At 27.1% G+C, this 15,917-nt stretch overlaps 3 protein-coding genes across 22 annotated transcripts in view; all 3 read left to right on the top strand.

Moving 5' to 3' along the window:
• Positions 1 to 1,353: 1,353 nt before the first annotated feature.
• LOC145194264 (b(0,+)-type amino acid transporter 1-like) lies at positions 1,354 to 5,455 on the top strand. Its single transcript, XM_090069754.1, has 10 exons — positions 1,354 to 1,756; positions 1,832 to 1,957; positions 2,450 to 2,549; positions 2,654 to 2,698; positions 2,898 to 3,021; positions 3,261 to 3,364; positions 3,457 to 3,553; positions 4,431 to 4,586; positions 4,908 to 5,091; positions 5,350 to 5,455. Exons 1-10 carry the CDS (start codon positions 1,354 to 1,356, stop codon positions 5,424 to 5,426), a joined length of 1,416 nt encoding a protein of 471 aa, XP_089925880.1. The 3' UTR covers positions 5,427 to 5,455.
• A 1,230-nt stretch (positions 5,456 to 6,685) lies between these two features.
• LOC145193860 (transmembrane protein 231-like) lies at positions 6,686 to 14,826 on the top strand. Of its 16 annotated transcripts, none has more exons than XR_016445476.1 (7): positions 6,688 to 6,803; positions 8,547 to 8,710; positions 8,822 to 8,950; positions 11,287 to 11,434; positions 12,397 to 12,478; positions 12,622 to 12,727; positions 13,822 to 14,280. XR_016445476.1 is itself a non-coding variant. In XM_090068300.1 (7 exons), the coding sequence occupies exons 1-7, from the start codon at positions 6,794 to 6,796 to the stop codon at positions 13,979 to 13,981; spliced, it is 795 nt and encodes a 264-aa protein (XP_089924426.1). In that variant the 5' UTR covers positions 6,688 to 6,793; the 3' UTR covers positions 13,982 to 14,280. The 16 variants fall into 16 exon arrangements, 10 of the variants coding, with proteins under 10 accessions (XP_089924432.1, XP_089924426.1, XP_089924428.1 ...); XR_016445475.1 differs by having other exon boundaries at positions 11,287 to 11,430; positions 11,515 to 12,478; positions 13,822 to 14,227; XR_016445474.1 differs by having other exon boundaries at positions 11,515 to 12,478; positions 13,822 to 14,227.
• Positions 14,707 to 15,917, top strand: part of LOC145194265 (nose resistant to fluoxetine protein 6-like) — a 5,575-nt gene continuing 4,364 nt past the window's right edge. The window contains exons 1-4 of one of the 5 annotated variants that reach the window (XM_090068295.1): positions 14,707 to 14,864; positions 15,305 to 15,441; positions 15,551 to 15,629; positions 15,800 to 15,917. The exon at positions 15,800 to 15,917 is cut by the window's right edge and continues 15 nt beyond it. In XM_090068295.1, the coding sequence (XP_089924421.1) occupies positions 15,572 to 15,629; positions 15,800 to 15,917 (176 nt within the window). In that variant the 5' untranslated portion in view covers positions 14,707 to 14,864; positions 15,305 to 15,441; positions 15,551 to 15,571. Of the gene's footprint in view, positions 15,148 to 15,304; positions 15,442 to 15,550; positions 15,630 to 15,741 lie in introns of those variants that run through there. The other 4 variants (XM_090068297.1, XM_090068294.1, XM_090068296.1 and 1 more) reach the window with 4 other exon arrangements.

Genomic DNA, 15,917 nt, shown 5'->3' with positions numbered 1-15,917 from the left:
ATCAATTCAATTTAACGAGAAGTTTTTAGTAACCGCTTGTAAAAATCTCACACAACCAAAAACTCCATTAAGTCCTCTACTCAAGAAATTTTCTTATTCAGAATTTGTGTTCCATTGGAGGACGGAACATTAAACTGAAGTACATCATTATTAACAATACAATTTTATTGATTGAAAAATTAAAATCATGATTTTCACAACAACCAACTCTTATCATGCTGTCCAATAAAAGGGTTGCATCTACTGCATAAACCAGCTCTTATTAGTAATTCAAAAACTCTGGAGGATATTATCAGGCATGGTATATCCACATATCATGCCTGGATAATGTTGATAGAATGTTTGTTCACATCTCTTGTAAGTTGGCAAGGTTATTCTGAAGTTGAGAAAGACCCTAGATTGTGCTTAAGTTTAGAAAAAGCACGGGCATATTTATTGACCAACTATGAGTAGGTGGAGGAGGTATACCCGATGAAGGTAACACAGCGAGGCGTGTTTTTCTGTTATTTGATGTCTCAGTAGAAATAATGGATTGACTTTGATCCAGCTCATATTATGCCCACATGAAATTGCGGCAAAGATTATTTAAAATGTCTTCTTATTATATGAAAACTTTTCAAATAATCTTTGCCACAATATCATGTGGGCTTTGATGCTAACTCATCAAAATTTAAGTTATTTTCATTTTGAAAATTTTTTGTTTTATTTAGGATTGTATCTACAGTATTCTTTTGTTCTATTTAGGATTGTATCTACAGTATTCTTTGCCCATGATACTTCAGAATATTTTGATTCATAGCCGCGAAGTCATTGAGTTATTCACTTTTCCGTTGAGTATGTTTTCTGAAAAATGTACAAATAAAGTTGTCAAGATATTTCGTGAGAATTTTAAGAGGAGATATTGTGAAAAAAACTAACCACGTCTTTTTTTTTTTTTTATGATGTGGCAACTTCAGAACATTACATGTAAAATTTATATTTGTTTGATATCGTAAATTCTAATTATATTTTATGTTTATGAAATTTTTCAATAATTTTCATATTTTTAAAAACTAACCTTATTTATTTCGCAGATTTACATTTTTTTGATATAATAAACTGTCCTTAATAGAAAATTAACATTCTAAAATCTATTTTAGGGTTTTGGCTTGTAAATAAAAAAATTCGACCAGAAATCACAAAATTTATTTTTCAACTAAATTTGCGTAATACTGCGGTTTATTATCTAACTACGATAAAAATACGTGTGAGAATTGTTGATGTGCGGTGATTGGTAAATGTGGCTATAATTAATGACGATATTTGAAATGTTATTCTTGAATCAAAAATCTGTAAATACTTAATAAAAGGAGAATGGAGCTAGAAAAAAGTATTGGTATACCTGGAGGAGTTGGATTAATAGTTGGGACTATAATAGGAAGCGGAATTTTTTTATCACCCAGTAGTGTGTTTATAAAATCAGGCTCCGTTGGTCTGTCACTTATTGTTTGGGTAGTTTCTGGAGTCATTTCGCTACTCGGAGCGCTTTGTTATGCCGAATTAGGAACAACGATTCCACGTTCTGGGGCTGAATACGCGTACCTATTTGAAGCTTTTGGACCGTTAGCAGCTTTTTTGTTTTCATGGACTGGAACACTTGTTATTCGACCGTCCGCTGGTGCCATTATAACAATAATATTCGGTCAATATGTGTCACAGCCCTTTTATGAAGAACCCCCGGAATATATCATAAAGTTAACAGCTTTTATTTGCATAGGTAAAAAAGTTTTTTTGCTTTTAGCATCCCATACCCCAAAAAAATTGAAACCTAATTATAAAATAATATTTCTAGTGGTGATTGTCATCGTAAACTGCGCAAGCGTAAGACTAGCAGTGGCAATCCAGGGATTGTTTACCGTTGCTAAGTTGGCATGCATTATTTTACTGGTCATAATTGGTTGTATTGAACTGGCAAAAGGTTTGAGAAGACCAGTTTGCTTACTTTTTTAAAATGTTAATTAATGTAAAGCCATGAAAACTTTGAATCGTGAAAACTCATAACATAGAAATAAGTCTAATGTAAATCTTTAAAACTTTGAATGTTTATCAATACAAGCAACTTAAATGGTAAGATCCGGGCCTGGTTTTCTTGGTAAAAATCATGGTTATTTTTCTACCTCTAGCTTACCTATTATACTTTTAATAGCTTAATAACAATGGAAAATTAACCGCTTGTTTAAAATCTTTCAAAACTTACATTGTTTAAAATCGAGTACTCATTTAAAAAACGCAAATGATAATAATGGATTTAGGTCTCGATACTTTACCTTAGCGCAACTTCACAGAACTATTTTTTACTCGAGTGCAGCTTGTTACAGAATGATTGTGTTTGAAGTAGTTCTCTAGAGCAAATCTTTTTGAAAAGTGTAATAGTATTTAACACTAACTTTTCGCATTTTTATTTGATCAGGTCGGACGTCTGTTTTTTCAAACTTCTTTAATGGTACTTCAAAAGACCCAGGGGAAATAACGCTTGCTTTCTATTCAGGGTTGTGGGCATATGATGCTTGGTACCTCTACCTTTTTTTCATTTATTTGAACCTCATTTTTTACCTTTTTTTTTATTCTATTTAAAAATTAGCTTTATTTAAAAATTATTTTTTTCATTGAACAGGAACTCGTTGAATTATGTGACAGAGGAAATGCAAAGTCCTGCCAAGTATATAAATTTCATTGAAATTATTAAAATGCTGTAAAATGAATATAAATATAAAATTAATATTACAACATTGTTAAGTACAAATCAGGTGGTGTATAAAATAGAACGCTTTGAATGAAACAAGGAAAGTTAAGAGTCTTAATAACAGATGTTGATTGCTTAGAATTGCATTGAAATAGAGCTTTTACCTCATTTATAGACAAATGCCGATAGCTATAACTATTGCTATGTTGATTGTAATTGGATGCTACGTGTTATGCAACGTCGCATATTTCGTTGTATTAGGACCTGACGGAATAGCTAAATCAACTGCTGTAGCTTTGGTTAGTTTTTGTTTTATATAAAAAAAATTGATTAAATTTGATGAAAAATGTTGAAAACGAATTTATTTTTAGATTGCCAATTTTGCTGTTGTGACATATTTAAACAGTTTGTTGCATTTTTGTTTACGGACATACTATTATAGATACTTTTAATTATGGAGCAATTTTTAAAATTGCAGATGAAAAGCATACAATAATTTGTAAATATTTATAATGAAAAAATTCCAGATATATTTTAGGACTTGGCCAGGATTTACCTCGGTAAAGGAAAACTCATCGTGCCAATTCTTGTCGCATTTTCCTGCTTTGGGGCTTTTAATGGACTTTTATTTGCTAGTGGCAGGTAGAAATTTATTTACAATTTATTTTCTTAAGTAAACAAAAGAATTGGAAACATTAAATTATAAGATTAAATAAGTTAAATTTTTGACATAGACTTGTTTATGTTGCTGCCAGAGAAAGACACATGCCAGGTTTTCTTGCGATGATTTACGTACACCGAAGAACTCCTATTCCAGCCATATTACTAACGGTAAAATGTTTTTAGAATACATCTCTGCTCTGTATTATTCAGAATGTAATCTGGTCTGTATAATATACGATCTTGTTGCTGACCGTATTTTGTTAAGATAGCATGTCGGCGTCATAAAAGTTCCTGTAAAAATTTTAAAATGAAAATATTTTTGCTTTTCGATGAAAACGGGTGTCAACTGAAAATAAGACTTACAAAAAAAAAAAAAAATGACGTTCACTAAAAAATGGAAATCCAAAAAAAAATTAACTCAGGTGTTTGTTTTTTAAAAAAGGAAAATAAAATTGTTAAATTAGAAAAAATACTAAAATTCATATTTTATTTTATTCTGGTAAAAACTTTATCGACAGAAATATTCATTTGTTGAATTAGCGAAGCTCTGCACAAAATCTAACGGGATATTCTTTAAACAATACTTAATCTATCAATTATTAATAATTTTCTATTTTTTCGACTTCCCACTTTCCGTCGTAGATTTGGACCTTTAAAAAAAACCCCTGAAATTTTTATTTAATTTAAATTGTTTTTTTTCAGACGACGTAATCAATTAAAAAAACAGTTTTTTTTAATTTCTGTTTTTTATTTACATCTACATTTTTTGAAATTTACACATTTTGTGTAATTTGAAGAAACATACAAAAGATAAATATTTTTTGTGCAAAATTTAAACACAAAACTATTGTATTTATATTTTATTTTTCAGTGAACTCTCGTAAGTAACAAGCGGATATAAAAACAACTTCGCAGACCAGTTTTATTCAGTAAAAACTTAGCTTTAAAACCTTAGTACTTAGCAGATAGTTGGACAACGCGATGAATTGTTAATTTGATCAACATGGCTAAATGGTTTAAAAAACTTTTTCCGCTTCATATTTAGGCTTTCATCTCCTGTCTTATGCTGATTCCGAATGCCAGCAAGTTTGAAAGTTTAGTCGCGTTATTTAGCTTTGCGTCATGGTTGTTTTACGGACTTTGTTTTTTCATTGTAATATATTTAAGAGTTAAACGAAAAGATTTGGTACGTCCATACCAGGTTAGTTGCTTTAATTTATCTGAGATAACAATTGAATCGGTGTGTTAAAAAACAGGACAAGCCTAGCGCGCTTTACATTCGTTTTGCTAAATTTTGTCCCAAACTTTAACATCAATGGTATTTTTTAGATATAATAATCAGTTTTCCGGGATTAATAAGCCTCGCATCATTAAAACTCTAATTGTTGATCTCAAAATAAGGTTTTTAGACTTGTACTTTTTTTGAACTCACTGGTTTAATTATCATTTAACAACTATAGTAACCGTGAGCAAAATAAATTTAAAATTTATTTCATTAATTTTTTATTTTAATTTTTCAAAGGTTCCTCTCCTCATACCAATTATTATGGTGCTTGTATCTATCGGCCTCACAGTTCTTCCAATTTACAGGAACTTGATCGGTAGTCTTATTGCAATTGTCTTTATTTTGCTGGGTATCCCTGCATACTATATTTGTGTCAAGTTTGACATCTTCAACAAAGTTCCAGTTTTCAAAAAAGGAGGGGGTATCTGTTTTTTTATTCATTTCCTAAAATATATAAATAAATAACATAAATAATTAAACACTATAAATAAATACTGTAAATAAGTAATATTAATAAATGATATAAGTAAGTAATATAAATAATATTAAAAAAATTATAAGAACTTTAGTTTTTATTTCTAATAATGCAGGCTTAAATTTTTTATTTTCACTTTTGGGAAAGATTTTAAGCAATAAAAAGGATATCTTTTTTAGATCTTCTTTGGTTTTTTTTTTTTAGATCTTGCAACTACGATGTCAAGACATGGATTTCTATTCAATGATACTCAGTCTGATAACGACACCAGATTAGATTAGTCAAATCAGTTTTTGTATTTAAGTGTTTCTACCAACAACAATGGTTGTTACAAAACTGTCGCAACAACAAGTTTCTCTTATGTTTTTTTATTAGTTTTGTAAAAATGTATTTTAGGAAAATAAATCGAAAAAGTGACAATAGTTATAGGTTAAATTTTATACCAAAAGCAGATACTTAATAATGCCAATTTGTTAATAGCAAATAACGTTTAAATTGAAAACTTAACAAGAAAAAAAAATAATAATAAAAATAAAATTAATGAATGTAGTCGAAGAAATAAAAGTAACTTTGAACTTTGATTGTAAAAAATTCTCTGCAAGAATGATCTTCTTTTTAATAATAATATTATTAGAAAAAAAAAAATAAATATAGAGCAAGTTTCGTTATTTCTCGTGTTAGTTTTCCTGGAATTAGTCTTCTAAGAATGTTTTTTGATAAAGAACGCCACGCTCTTTACATGATAGAATTTATTTTTGGATAGCCAAACCAAAAAAATCACGCAGAATTTGATGAAAAATAATTGCGATACCTTCCATTTTTTCCATTCGCATTTTCTTAGCTTAGCTTCAACCCTTCAAAACATTTCGCAGAGTTAAAACTGTTAAAGATTTTTTTTTTTGTAACAAGTTTTAAATAGTAGATTTTTGTATGAAAATCAACTTCATCATCAAATGCTTTTCTGTTTTAAGCGCATAAAGAGGGCACTAATAAACTCCAAAAAACCCCATTTCAGATTCAGAAAGACTCATCTCATTTTAAAAGATTCCGCAATGGGTTATTATTAGTTACAAACAGAAAAACTAAACGCCAATAATTAGTTATCTTTGAGCATATTGATTTAGAAAAAAAAAATTTATTTTAAAAGTGATTAACTCTTTGGTTTCTATCATCATACAGTAATATGTTTATATTTGAGTCGTGAGCAAGTTTGACTAAGATATTACCCACCTACAATAGCAAGTACAATAAAGCAAGTACAATAAAAAATAAAACATTATTCAGTGTCCTTTAGTTTTTACATTATTAAAAAAAAATTTTTGATAGAAATTAAAATTAGTTTTAAGCTGTTAATTGAAGAACCTTATCCAAAACTTACTCAGTCACAAATTAATATTTAAAGATATTTAAATCTAGTTTGAAAATAACTTTATTTTAAGTAAAGTCAATTAACTTGTTAAACAGAAGTAAAAGGATTGTTTACAAAAGTTCTTAGTTACGTATTAGTTACGTAAAAGTTCTTAGTTATGTTATCATATTTATCCAGAGAGTTGTTTTTCATTTTTTAGTTTTATTTTTTAAAAACTGAGGAGACAGAAATTATTTTTGCAAAAACATCTTCTTCTGCTTGCCAGATGCTTTACAAGCAATGATAACAGGTACTCTGTATTACGAGAAAATATTTTCTGCAAAATGGGGTTCCGTGACAAAGTACTTTGGAAAATATTTTTTTAAGTGTGTTATTTTAGTGAATTAATGTTTTTTTTTTTTTTTATTTTTCGTTGGGATAAATTTTTTTCATTTTACTTTTATTATTAGTTGTTTGTAATGATTGTCATTTTTTAAGTCCTTTTTTTTAAGTGCTTTAAAATATTGATTTAACTGGTTTTTTGAGTTATTCGTCATATAAAGCAATTACATTTAAGAAAGATTTTTAAAAAGCATAAGTAAAGTTATTAGATTTATCTATTGTATTTTGCAAGCACAATTAAGCTTAAACAGTAATTTTAACGCCTCATTGAGTTTAGATAAATGAATTAAATTTCCTGAACAGAAAAGAGGATTTGCCAATTTTATCAAAAAATTATAAAAATCTAGCATCAGTAATGATTAAACATAAATTTATCTCAATCGAGATTTTTTATAAATTTCATTGAAGTGGAAAAAAACAAAAACATTTTACAATCAAAAGGTAATAAAAATGCTCATCTTTTTTTTGTTTACAAAATATTTTGACAGTATAAAAAAGTAGCTTTCGAAAAATATCTCACAAAATTTCGTTAAAAAGTTTGTTTACGAATTTTAGCTGTAAACTATTAACATTTAGATGAATACTTATCTTTTAACAAATATAATGAATATTTTTCGATAACCTGCCATTAGGTACACGATCAGTTGAAAATCTGCGAGGGAGTAAAACTTTGACTATTTTAAAATTATTGGGGAGTAGCTATTAAAAAAAAAGACAAACATTTTTGAGACTGTCTGAAAACGTTATGCTCTTATTAAAGAAATAAACTTGAAGTCATTCTTAAAATCTGAAGTTCGATTACAATATAGGTCCATTATTCAAACATTTCAAGTTCGATTCTTGCATTCGGGCTGTAATTTTGGCTGATGTGATAAGTACATCAAGAGTTCACATTTACGTCCGTCTTCACTGAAATATTGTTTTCCCGCCAAATAAATATTGCTGCAGACATCTGTTTATGTTAATCTTCAATATATTATTTTGTTGAAATAAAGCTAAAACAGTTTAGAGTAATTTCAGATAAGCAAACTATTTCTGTTTTATGTTTTTCCTGTTTTGGATGAGGTTCAGATAGGTCTAAATTACTGATTCGTCTATCAATAGACAGACTGTTAAATCAAACTAGCAGCAAATTACCTATTTATCGAACCTAACGGTTTACACAAACAGCAAAAAAATCATAGTGATAGTCTGTTTTCCAAAAAAAAAATGGTCTTGTTTACTGTTCATCGAGAGTCAGTAAAAAAGTCGTATCGTGCACATTTGTGCAGTATGGCTCTTATGTTTTATATCTCCATATCTGCAATATCATACATTGTGCCTATGTACCTGGCATATCAGAGTCTTGGTAATTTAGTTAACTTTAACTAATTTTATTTGCATTAATATGAAAATTTAGTAAGAATCTTAAACTCAGCTACACAAAATAAATGCTATTCTTCATGGCATGCACAATTTTATCATGTTTTAATACATTTTGAGTTGTAAATCTTTTAAAGATGTTGTATTCAATCAGTTCTTTAAAAATTTTAGATATTTTTTAAAATTTGCTGCATGTAAATTAGAAACCAAAAGAGTCTTTTTTTATTAAAGAGTTAGAACTGATGTGCTAATGATGTACATTACCATGTCTGTTTAATTCTTTATAAAGGTTTTTGGGTAAAAGAACACAGCTATCATGAGCAGCCTGATGTTCATTTTAAGCATGAATTTGTACTTTTGCTGCGAACAGCTAGCAAGATCATAGGTTATAGCACTATTGAAAACTTAAACACAATTTTACTGGCTGAAAATATAAGATTTCCTGTTGTTCAAGTATGTTATTTTTCTCTTACTAGTAACTGTCTATAATCTTAGTATTCCGGTTTACACTTAAAGTGCAATTTTCATCTGTCATTTAAATTTATTGATTTTCATTTTCTCTAGTCATATGAAATGGATCAAAACTTAGATGGGAAAAATGACTATATGGTATTTGAAGTTCAAACTCCTGTATTAGATAGCGAGTTAATTCAAAGTGTTCAGTTGCTTCTGTTTTTTGACTATAGGCTATATGTAGGTGTTTTTTGTTAACAAAATTTCAATGTAATACCTTCACATAGTTTACAAGCTTGAATAATAAATTTTTATTTCAAAAAAGATACTATTATGGAAACATTTTTTCTGTTGGTGTGTGTGTGTGTATATATATATATATATGTATATATATACATACATACATACATACATACATACATACATACATACATACATACATACATATATATATATATATATATATATATATATATATATATATATATATATATATATTATATATATATATATATATATATGTATATGTATATGTATATGTATATATATACACACACATACACACACAAAACACACACATACATGCATGCATATACACACGCACATGTGTGTTAGTGTGCCCCAAAAAATAAAATTTCAAAAATGTGAAATCTAACCCCCACAAAAGTTATGAATACTGCAACATTTTTTTCCAATTACAGTTTATTTAGGGGTTGCCCAAAAGCTCCAAGTTTAAAAAACTGAGAAAAAGTTTCATATTTCAACAGTAACAGTTCTCCCATTGTTTCAGCTATAGGTATAAAATCACCCATTCTTAACAGTTTTATATGCTATGTAGAAGAAAATGCTTCAAAATAGTCACTGGACATATGAAAAACCATATTAAACTGTATTTGAATATTTACATATTGATGATCTCAAAAGCTCACTTGCAATAAATATGCTTTATCACCATCATGTTTTGCAACGCATGCAGCATTTTACTAGAAGTTTCTTGCATTTATAGAATGTAATATGTATTTTAATTTCATTGGTATTTCTGTTTGAACTTGACTCAGAAGGTAGGTTACTACTCTGTTATTTAAATTATTTGCATATTGCATTATATATTTCAAATAATATTTGTCTATATAGTTTCTACATCTAGATGGCTGTGTAGCTTGCACATGCCTTTTGTTCTATAATATACATTTTGAAAAAAAAAACAACTTATTTTTAAATTTAAATATAAAAATTGGTGCTATAAACTATGAGACTATTTCCGCTTTTTACTTTTTTTTTTTTTAGATCTATTGGTGGATGGGCAAGTACTTCTACTGAAACTAAATTTGCTGATAAAATGTATTAAAAACACAGCTAATAGGTAATGATTTTACAAGTCCAACTGGTAAAAAATGTTACTCCAGACTGGTTTACACTTGCTAACAAACCTTCTTGTGAGCATTGCAGACCTTTGCATATGACAGATTCTTTGAGGTCACCCAAAAAGATGATGGTTTCCTACAGAATCTACTGTTTGATTGGTCAGCTACATCTTGATTCATTGATGCATTTACCACAGACAACAAGCTGGTATGTGTCAATAATGTCACTGATCAGGTTTTGAAACCTCTCCAAGACTTCAATTCAACTACTATTAATGAGACACAGAAGCGGTATTTTCTCCATGTTATCGAAGATTAGTACAAAATTTTCAGAAAGTGTAATTAGAAGGAATTTAGCAATATTTAGAGTTTTTTAGACTATGAAACATAGACATTAGGCAAAGACAGCTATTTAATACTTTAATCTGCTCCAAGACCATTTTCTTTTTTAATTATTTTTGATGCTTACAAATACTTACATGCCATTAAGTATTGATTGAATTTATGAAGCAAACTAAAAACTCCAGTCATATTTGGGATATTAACTCAAACAATGTTTGAGAATTCATATTACTCAAAGATTGTTTGAGTTATGATGATTAAAATTTGTGATTTTATTAACGTTTGATGACATTCCAAGAATCACTGCTAAATCAACCTATTAAAAAACAATTTTGCGTGAAATTTTCATAAGCAATAATTCAATCCTTCCAGTGAAGCTATAGGTTTTATATAGGTACCCAAGTATGTAATTGTTTATATGATTACACTTACTTGCCAGTTTATTATTATCTTTTTAACAAAATTATGTCAATATAGGTGGCAGTTTCTGTTTTTTTGCTTAAGCATTATGCCTATGTATACTTTATCTATAAAAAAAACAACAACAACAAAAAATACATAGTGTGTATGTGTGTGTGTTTTATCTTAGTAAACCTACTATATTGTTATATTTATATATTTACATTGTTATTCATGTTTAATTACTAATGTTAATTTAAAATTAATATGTATTTATAAAGATTTTATTAATCTCTTACTATATTAAAATATAAAATGTTATATTAAATAAAATAATATGTTAATTATGTTAATTATAATTTATAGAATATTATATTAAATCTTGTTCATATATAAAATGTTTGAAAATTCCCTTGGCTTTACTTAAAATTCTTGTTTATCAAATATGTGCAATTTAGCACTTCGTTTTAGACTTATTCAAGTGTGCGCATGGAGTCACTTGCATTTATTTCTTTCAATACCTGCATACCTGGAGCTGAGTTCAACACAAATGGCATACTAAAATTGGTTCAAAAATACCCCTTGCCACACAAAGGCTCATTTACCAAGTACAATGTAGGTAAAAAAAAATATTTTCTTTCTGGAAAGGGCAATGGATTGTTTCTCTAATATTTACTCCTGCATTTTTTTTACCATTAGGTCATTCCATATCAAATCATTCCAAAAATATGCTGTTTGACACTCTTTTATTGGAAAATGATATGATGTTTAAATTTTTTGTAGTTTGTAATTAACAAAACATAATTATAAAAATTTGAACCAAAAATGCCCAGCAGTTCTTGAGATATTATCTATAGTTATTGTTTTGAAATAAAGTTTTGAAATATTTTTCTAACTAGAATTAATAACTTAGGTACTTTTTAACTATTTTTGCAGCATTTACTTTTTTGTTCTTGTGTTTTGCAGATATTTCTGAGTTTTAAAAGGTTGATCAAGCATTAGAGAGAAAAAACAAATGGATTTTTTTGAGTAGGCTGACAGAATAATGGTATACATTGTATCCCCGGTATTTGGTAACAACCTTCATTATAGATCTAAAAATCAGTAATCTTAAGTCAATACTTTTAATTAAAAAAGTAAAAATAAGATATTTCTTAATAAGATCTTTTTTAATAAGATAATTGTTGAGTCACTTTTGAAATCTTTGAGTAAAAATCAATTGCATCAATTTCAAGAGTGGAAAGTTAATGTTTCTTCTTCTGCTCATCCAGTTATTGCAAAAATACTGAATAAGCAAGACTTGAAATGCCAAATCTCAAGAACCTTTGTTTTTATTTTTAGTTCAAATTTTTCTTATTGTTTTTTTTTTTATATTTTTTACAGACTATAAATAAACAATCAACTGATTAAGGATATCATAAAACCAGTGAATGAAAATCATCCTGCCCAGAAAATTGTTCTCTTCTTAGATTATTCTAAAAAAAATTACAAATTTCCCATTGAAATTTTTTATGTAATAAAATCAGATTAATAAAATGTTGGAGGTAATTATTGAACAAAGTTTTAAAATATTTTCTGCAGATCCCTGTTATAGACTCAGCTTCTAAAAATGTATTAGATTTTGATCTTCATACCATACTTGCAAACTATCAAGCAAGAAACAGTAAGTTCTATTTTCTCTTCTAATTGTAATTGAACAAAGGTAATATTTTGCATAAATAATTAATTTTCAAAGTTTTGATTACATCTTTACCCTTATTTAAAATTTTACTTACATAAACTTTTAAGTTGTATTTTTTGCTTTAGTTTCTACAACCTTTGTTGGATATTATCCAATATGGAGAGGCCAACCATCTTCTTCTGTTCCATTCTCAATTAAAGTTCAGATTGAATATCCTGAGGAAATTATAATGTATCTTTCTTATGTGTTAAATATTTTTTGTGTAGTGTGATCCAGATTGTTTTTTTAATTTTCTGCTCACTTTGTCTTGAGTTCAATAAACGAAGTGTGTAGTATTTTATTTATGAGATGAAATACTACACAATTGATTTATTGTTACACAATTAATTTTTTTATTACACAAAGATGAAAACCATTTCCATCAAGGTCTTAATGTAAAACTAATATTTACATATGCTTAGTTTTTATAGCATTTTAATTTTAGTTTTTGAATCTAAAATTTTTAAAGATATTTTTAAATTGATTTTTCAAATAATTTTTAATCATTTTTAAAGCACAAATTTTAATCATAACTCAAATAATTATTTTGAATTTTTGAACTTTACAAGATATTTGCAAATTGATTTATCAAAAAACAAAAAAGATGAAAATCATTTCAATTAATTTAAAACTATTACTTGTTTATGCTTAGTTCTTGTAGCATTTAATTTTGTTTTTTGAAATTAAAACTTTTAAAGTATCTGTAAATTAATTTTTCAAAAAAAAAAAGTCTGAAAAGTTAATGGCCATGCTTTATTTACATTTATCTTTATATTTATAAGCATTAGGAAATGTATGCTCAGTTTTTTTCAAGTTTGTAAAATAAATTTATGTTTTAAAATCATCACTATAGACTATAGAAAAGTACTATAGATATAAACTAATAGAAATTTTTTCAGAATTAATCTAAAGTCTAAATGTTCAAACTTATTAAATGATGATAAATATTTATAACATTTGTTACATTTTAATTGTTTTGATTCATAGTTTTCATAATTTATTTAAAAACTTCACAAAATTTCTTATACAGCTTCAGTTAAATTTAATTACAATCTAATTTACCCAACTCTAATATAAATATCTATAAATATCTATAAATATTGTAATCATGAAATTGTGCTTCTAATTAGTAACTTTTTTAATACTTATTTCTAGCACATTGGGTATTAGTGTAATTTTTTCTCATCACTGTAAATATAGAATTTTTTGGAAACATTTTTTTACCAATCATTATTTAAGGTTTTCATACTTTTGAATTAGTTTTCCTTAATGTTCTTTTTACCAAGTTATCATCCTGGATTTTGGCAGCTTATCAAGTTTGCATGGATTCAATACCTAGCCGTTTTGCTTATTTTCACTTACTTTTCGCAAAAGATAAAAAAATTTGTTTTTGAAAATCAAATATTTGATACAATATTTGCGCAAGAAAAGGTTCATGTAGACTAAGTTATTCTATAAAGATATCATATTTCATAAATCAAAAGTAATAACTTTTGCTCAAAGAATCTGTTCTGTTGTTCTCTTTGGTGCATTGGAATGCATATTTTTATGATCTATTCATAACAGATTAATGACAGCTGTGTGGAAGTTATAAAAATTTCCAGTTGAATGGAAAATGAAGTTGTAGAAAGACTTTTGAATATTTAGTATATTGTAAAGTTATGTTTATGAAACAGTTAACTTATGTAACAATTTGATTTTATTTTTTAAAAATAAAATACTTAAATGATTTTGTTAAGACTCAATGAAATTGAGTTTTTTTTTGATAGATGGAGTAAAGTAAATAGCACAGAGATTAAGCAAACATTAAACTTCTAAGTATTAAATTTCATTTTATTTACAATTTTAATAGCAATAAACAAAGTACATTTTAAGTAAGCAGTTAAAAATCACTTTCAGGAAAAAGTTCATTAAATGTACCCCCAAAACATCATTATTTTTAAAATCCTCTAAAATAAATTGAAAATTTTCAAAGACATTATAATAATTCATATCAAAGGTGATATTAATAATAACATTAAGGTTAATCCCTTTATCCCAGCTAATTAGTTTTTTTTTTTTTATCTTTTAATTTAAGATTATAATTAATTTTGTCTGTTTGTGTGATTGGTGGTATTGATATAGTGTATTTTTTATGAGTTATGTGTTTGTTTACTTTTAGTTATTGTGGAAGAATCTTGCATCACTTAAAGCTCTGTGACATCATAAATGTAGAAGGGTTGTTTTGATGAAAAGAAAATGTAATTGTGGCATAATTTTCCTGAAACTTGAGAAATCAGTACAAAGTGCATGTTTAAAAAAAGTTAAAATATTGTGTAGATATTAAACTGTGAGTTGCATTTGTGTTGGTTTATCTTGTTAATATTTTAAGAAAATGAGCTCTTTGTTCTGGTTTGCAGCCTTTTTTGTGGGTTTATGCTCTATGACTGATGCTAAAAATCTACTGAAGAAATTCCAACAAGAATTTTACCAAAAAAGTGAAAAAAAACTTATTTCATTTAATTCTTCAAACTTATTTGAAGATGTAGTATCAACTGCACAATTGTTTTTTGACCTTGGACATCCATGCTTACAGGGCTTTCAAAATCTAAATAGAGATAATATTTTTCAATGTATGTTGTTACCAAATTAATTTGGATTATTTAGTAAAGTAATTGATTTATTTAAAAAAATAATTATCTAACATCTAATTAGCAAAATATTTTCTGTGCAAACTTACTTCAAATATAAGTTGTCTAAAGAAAGAAGTTTGTAAATTTTATTTTACAGATATTGATAGCTTTGGAAAGTTGGGTTCAGGAGTTGAAAATGGTAATACTCTTTTGCTGGGCAGCTACTCAGAATGCACAAGCTTACCAAATTTTCATTTTTGCACATTGTCTGACATCTTGCTCTTCCAAAAACTAGTAGGTTTTATGATCATAAGCTAAATTAATTTTTGAATTGAAAAAGAATTGTTGAAATGGGTTAAACTTTATAAAAAGCATAAAACAATTTTTGTCATATATATTATAGTCATTGACTTTTGGTGTATGTATGCCCGAAAATTGTACCTCCAGCGATTTGGTAAATTTCCTGACAGTTATTGCTAATTGTAAGTAAATATTTGATAAATAGAAATTAAAATCTTTAATAAATCTTTATACTTATTAATATAAACTTGATTATGTAAGAACACCTAATATATTTTATTACATTTATTTCAGGTAACTATGAAAATATTAAACAGAAAAATTCAAATTTTTTTGTTCCATGTTTTCATAGTTACAAAAAACTCCTTGAACAGCACTGCTTTCTCTATTTCTACACAAGGAATGCAAGATCAGTTATTTGGGGTCAGTGATATTTGTTATAAGAAAGGAAAACCAGAACTCTCATTAGG

The sequence above is a fragment of the Hydra viridissima genome, unplaced genomic scaffold, assembly GCF_058129835.1.
Source record: "Hydra viridissima isolate aposymbiotic clone 2 unplaced genomic scaffold, HvirCarnegie_v1 scaffold_12, whole genome shotgun sequence".
NCBI classification, from domain to species: Eukaryota; Metazoa; Cnidaria; class Hydrozoa; order Anthoathecata; family Hydridae; genus Hydra; species Hydra viridissima.
This window is presented reverse-complemented; position numbering and strand designations above follow the sequence as displayed.

Coding starts and splice junctions, on each gene's coding strand:
- LOC145194264 (XM_090069754.1), top strand. CDS start 1,354: ATGGAGCTAGAAAAAAGTATTGGTATACCTGGAGGAGTTGGATTAATA. Junction 2,699..2,897: donor GAAATGCAAAGTCCTGCCAA/GTATATAAATTT, acceptor CCTCATTTATAG/ACAAATGCCGATAGCTATAA. Junction 4,587..4,907: donor ATTTGGTACGTCCATACCAG/GTTAGTTGCTTT, acceptor AATTTTTCAAAG/GTTCCTCTCCTCATACCAAT.
- LOC145193860 (XM_080071388.2), top strand. CDS start 8,105: ATGGTCTTGTTTACTGTTCATCGAGAGTCAGTAAAAAAGTCGTATCGT. Junction 8,711..8,821: donor TAAGATTTCCTGTTGTTCAA/GTATGTTATTTT, acceptor CATTTTCTCTAG/TCATATGAAATGGATCAAAA. Junction 12,728..13,821: donor TATCCTGAGGAAATTATAAT/GTATCTTTCTTA, acceptor CTTTTTACCAAG/TTATCATCCTGGATTTTGGC.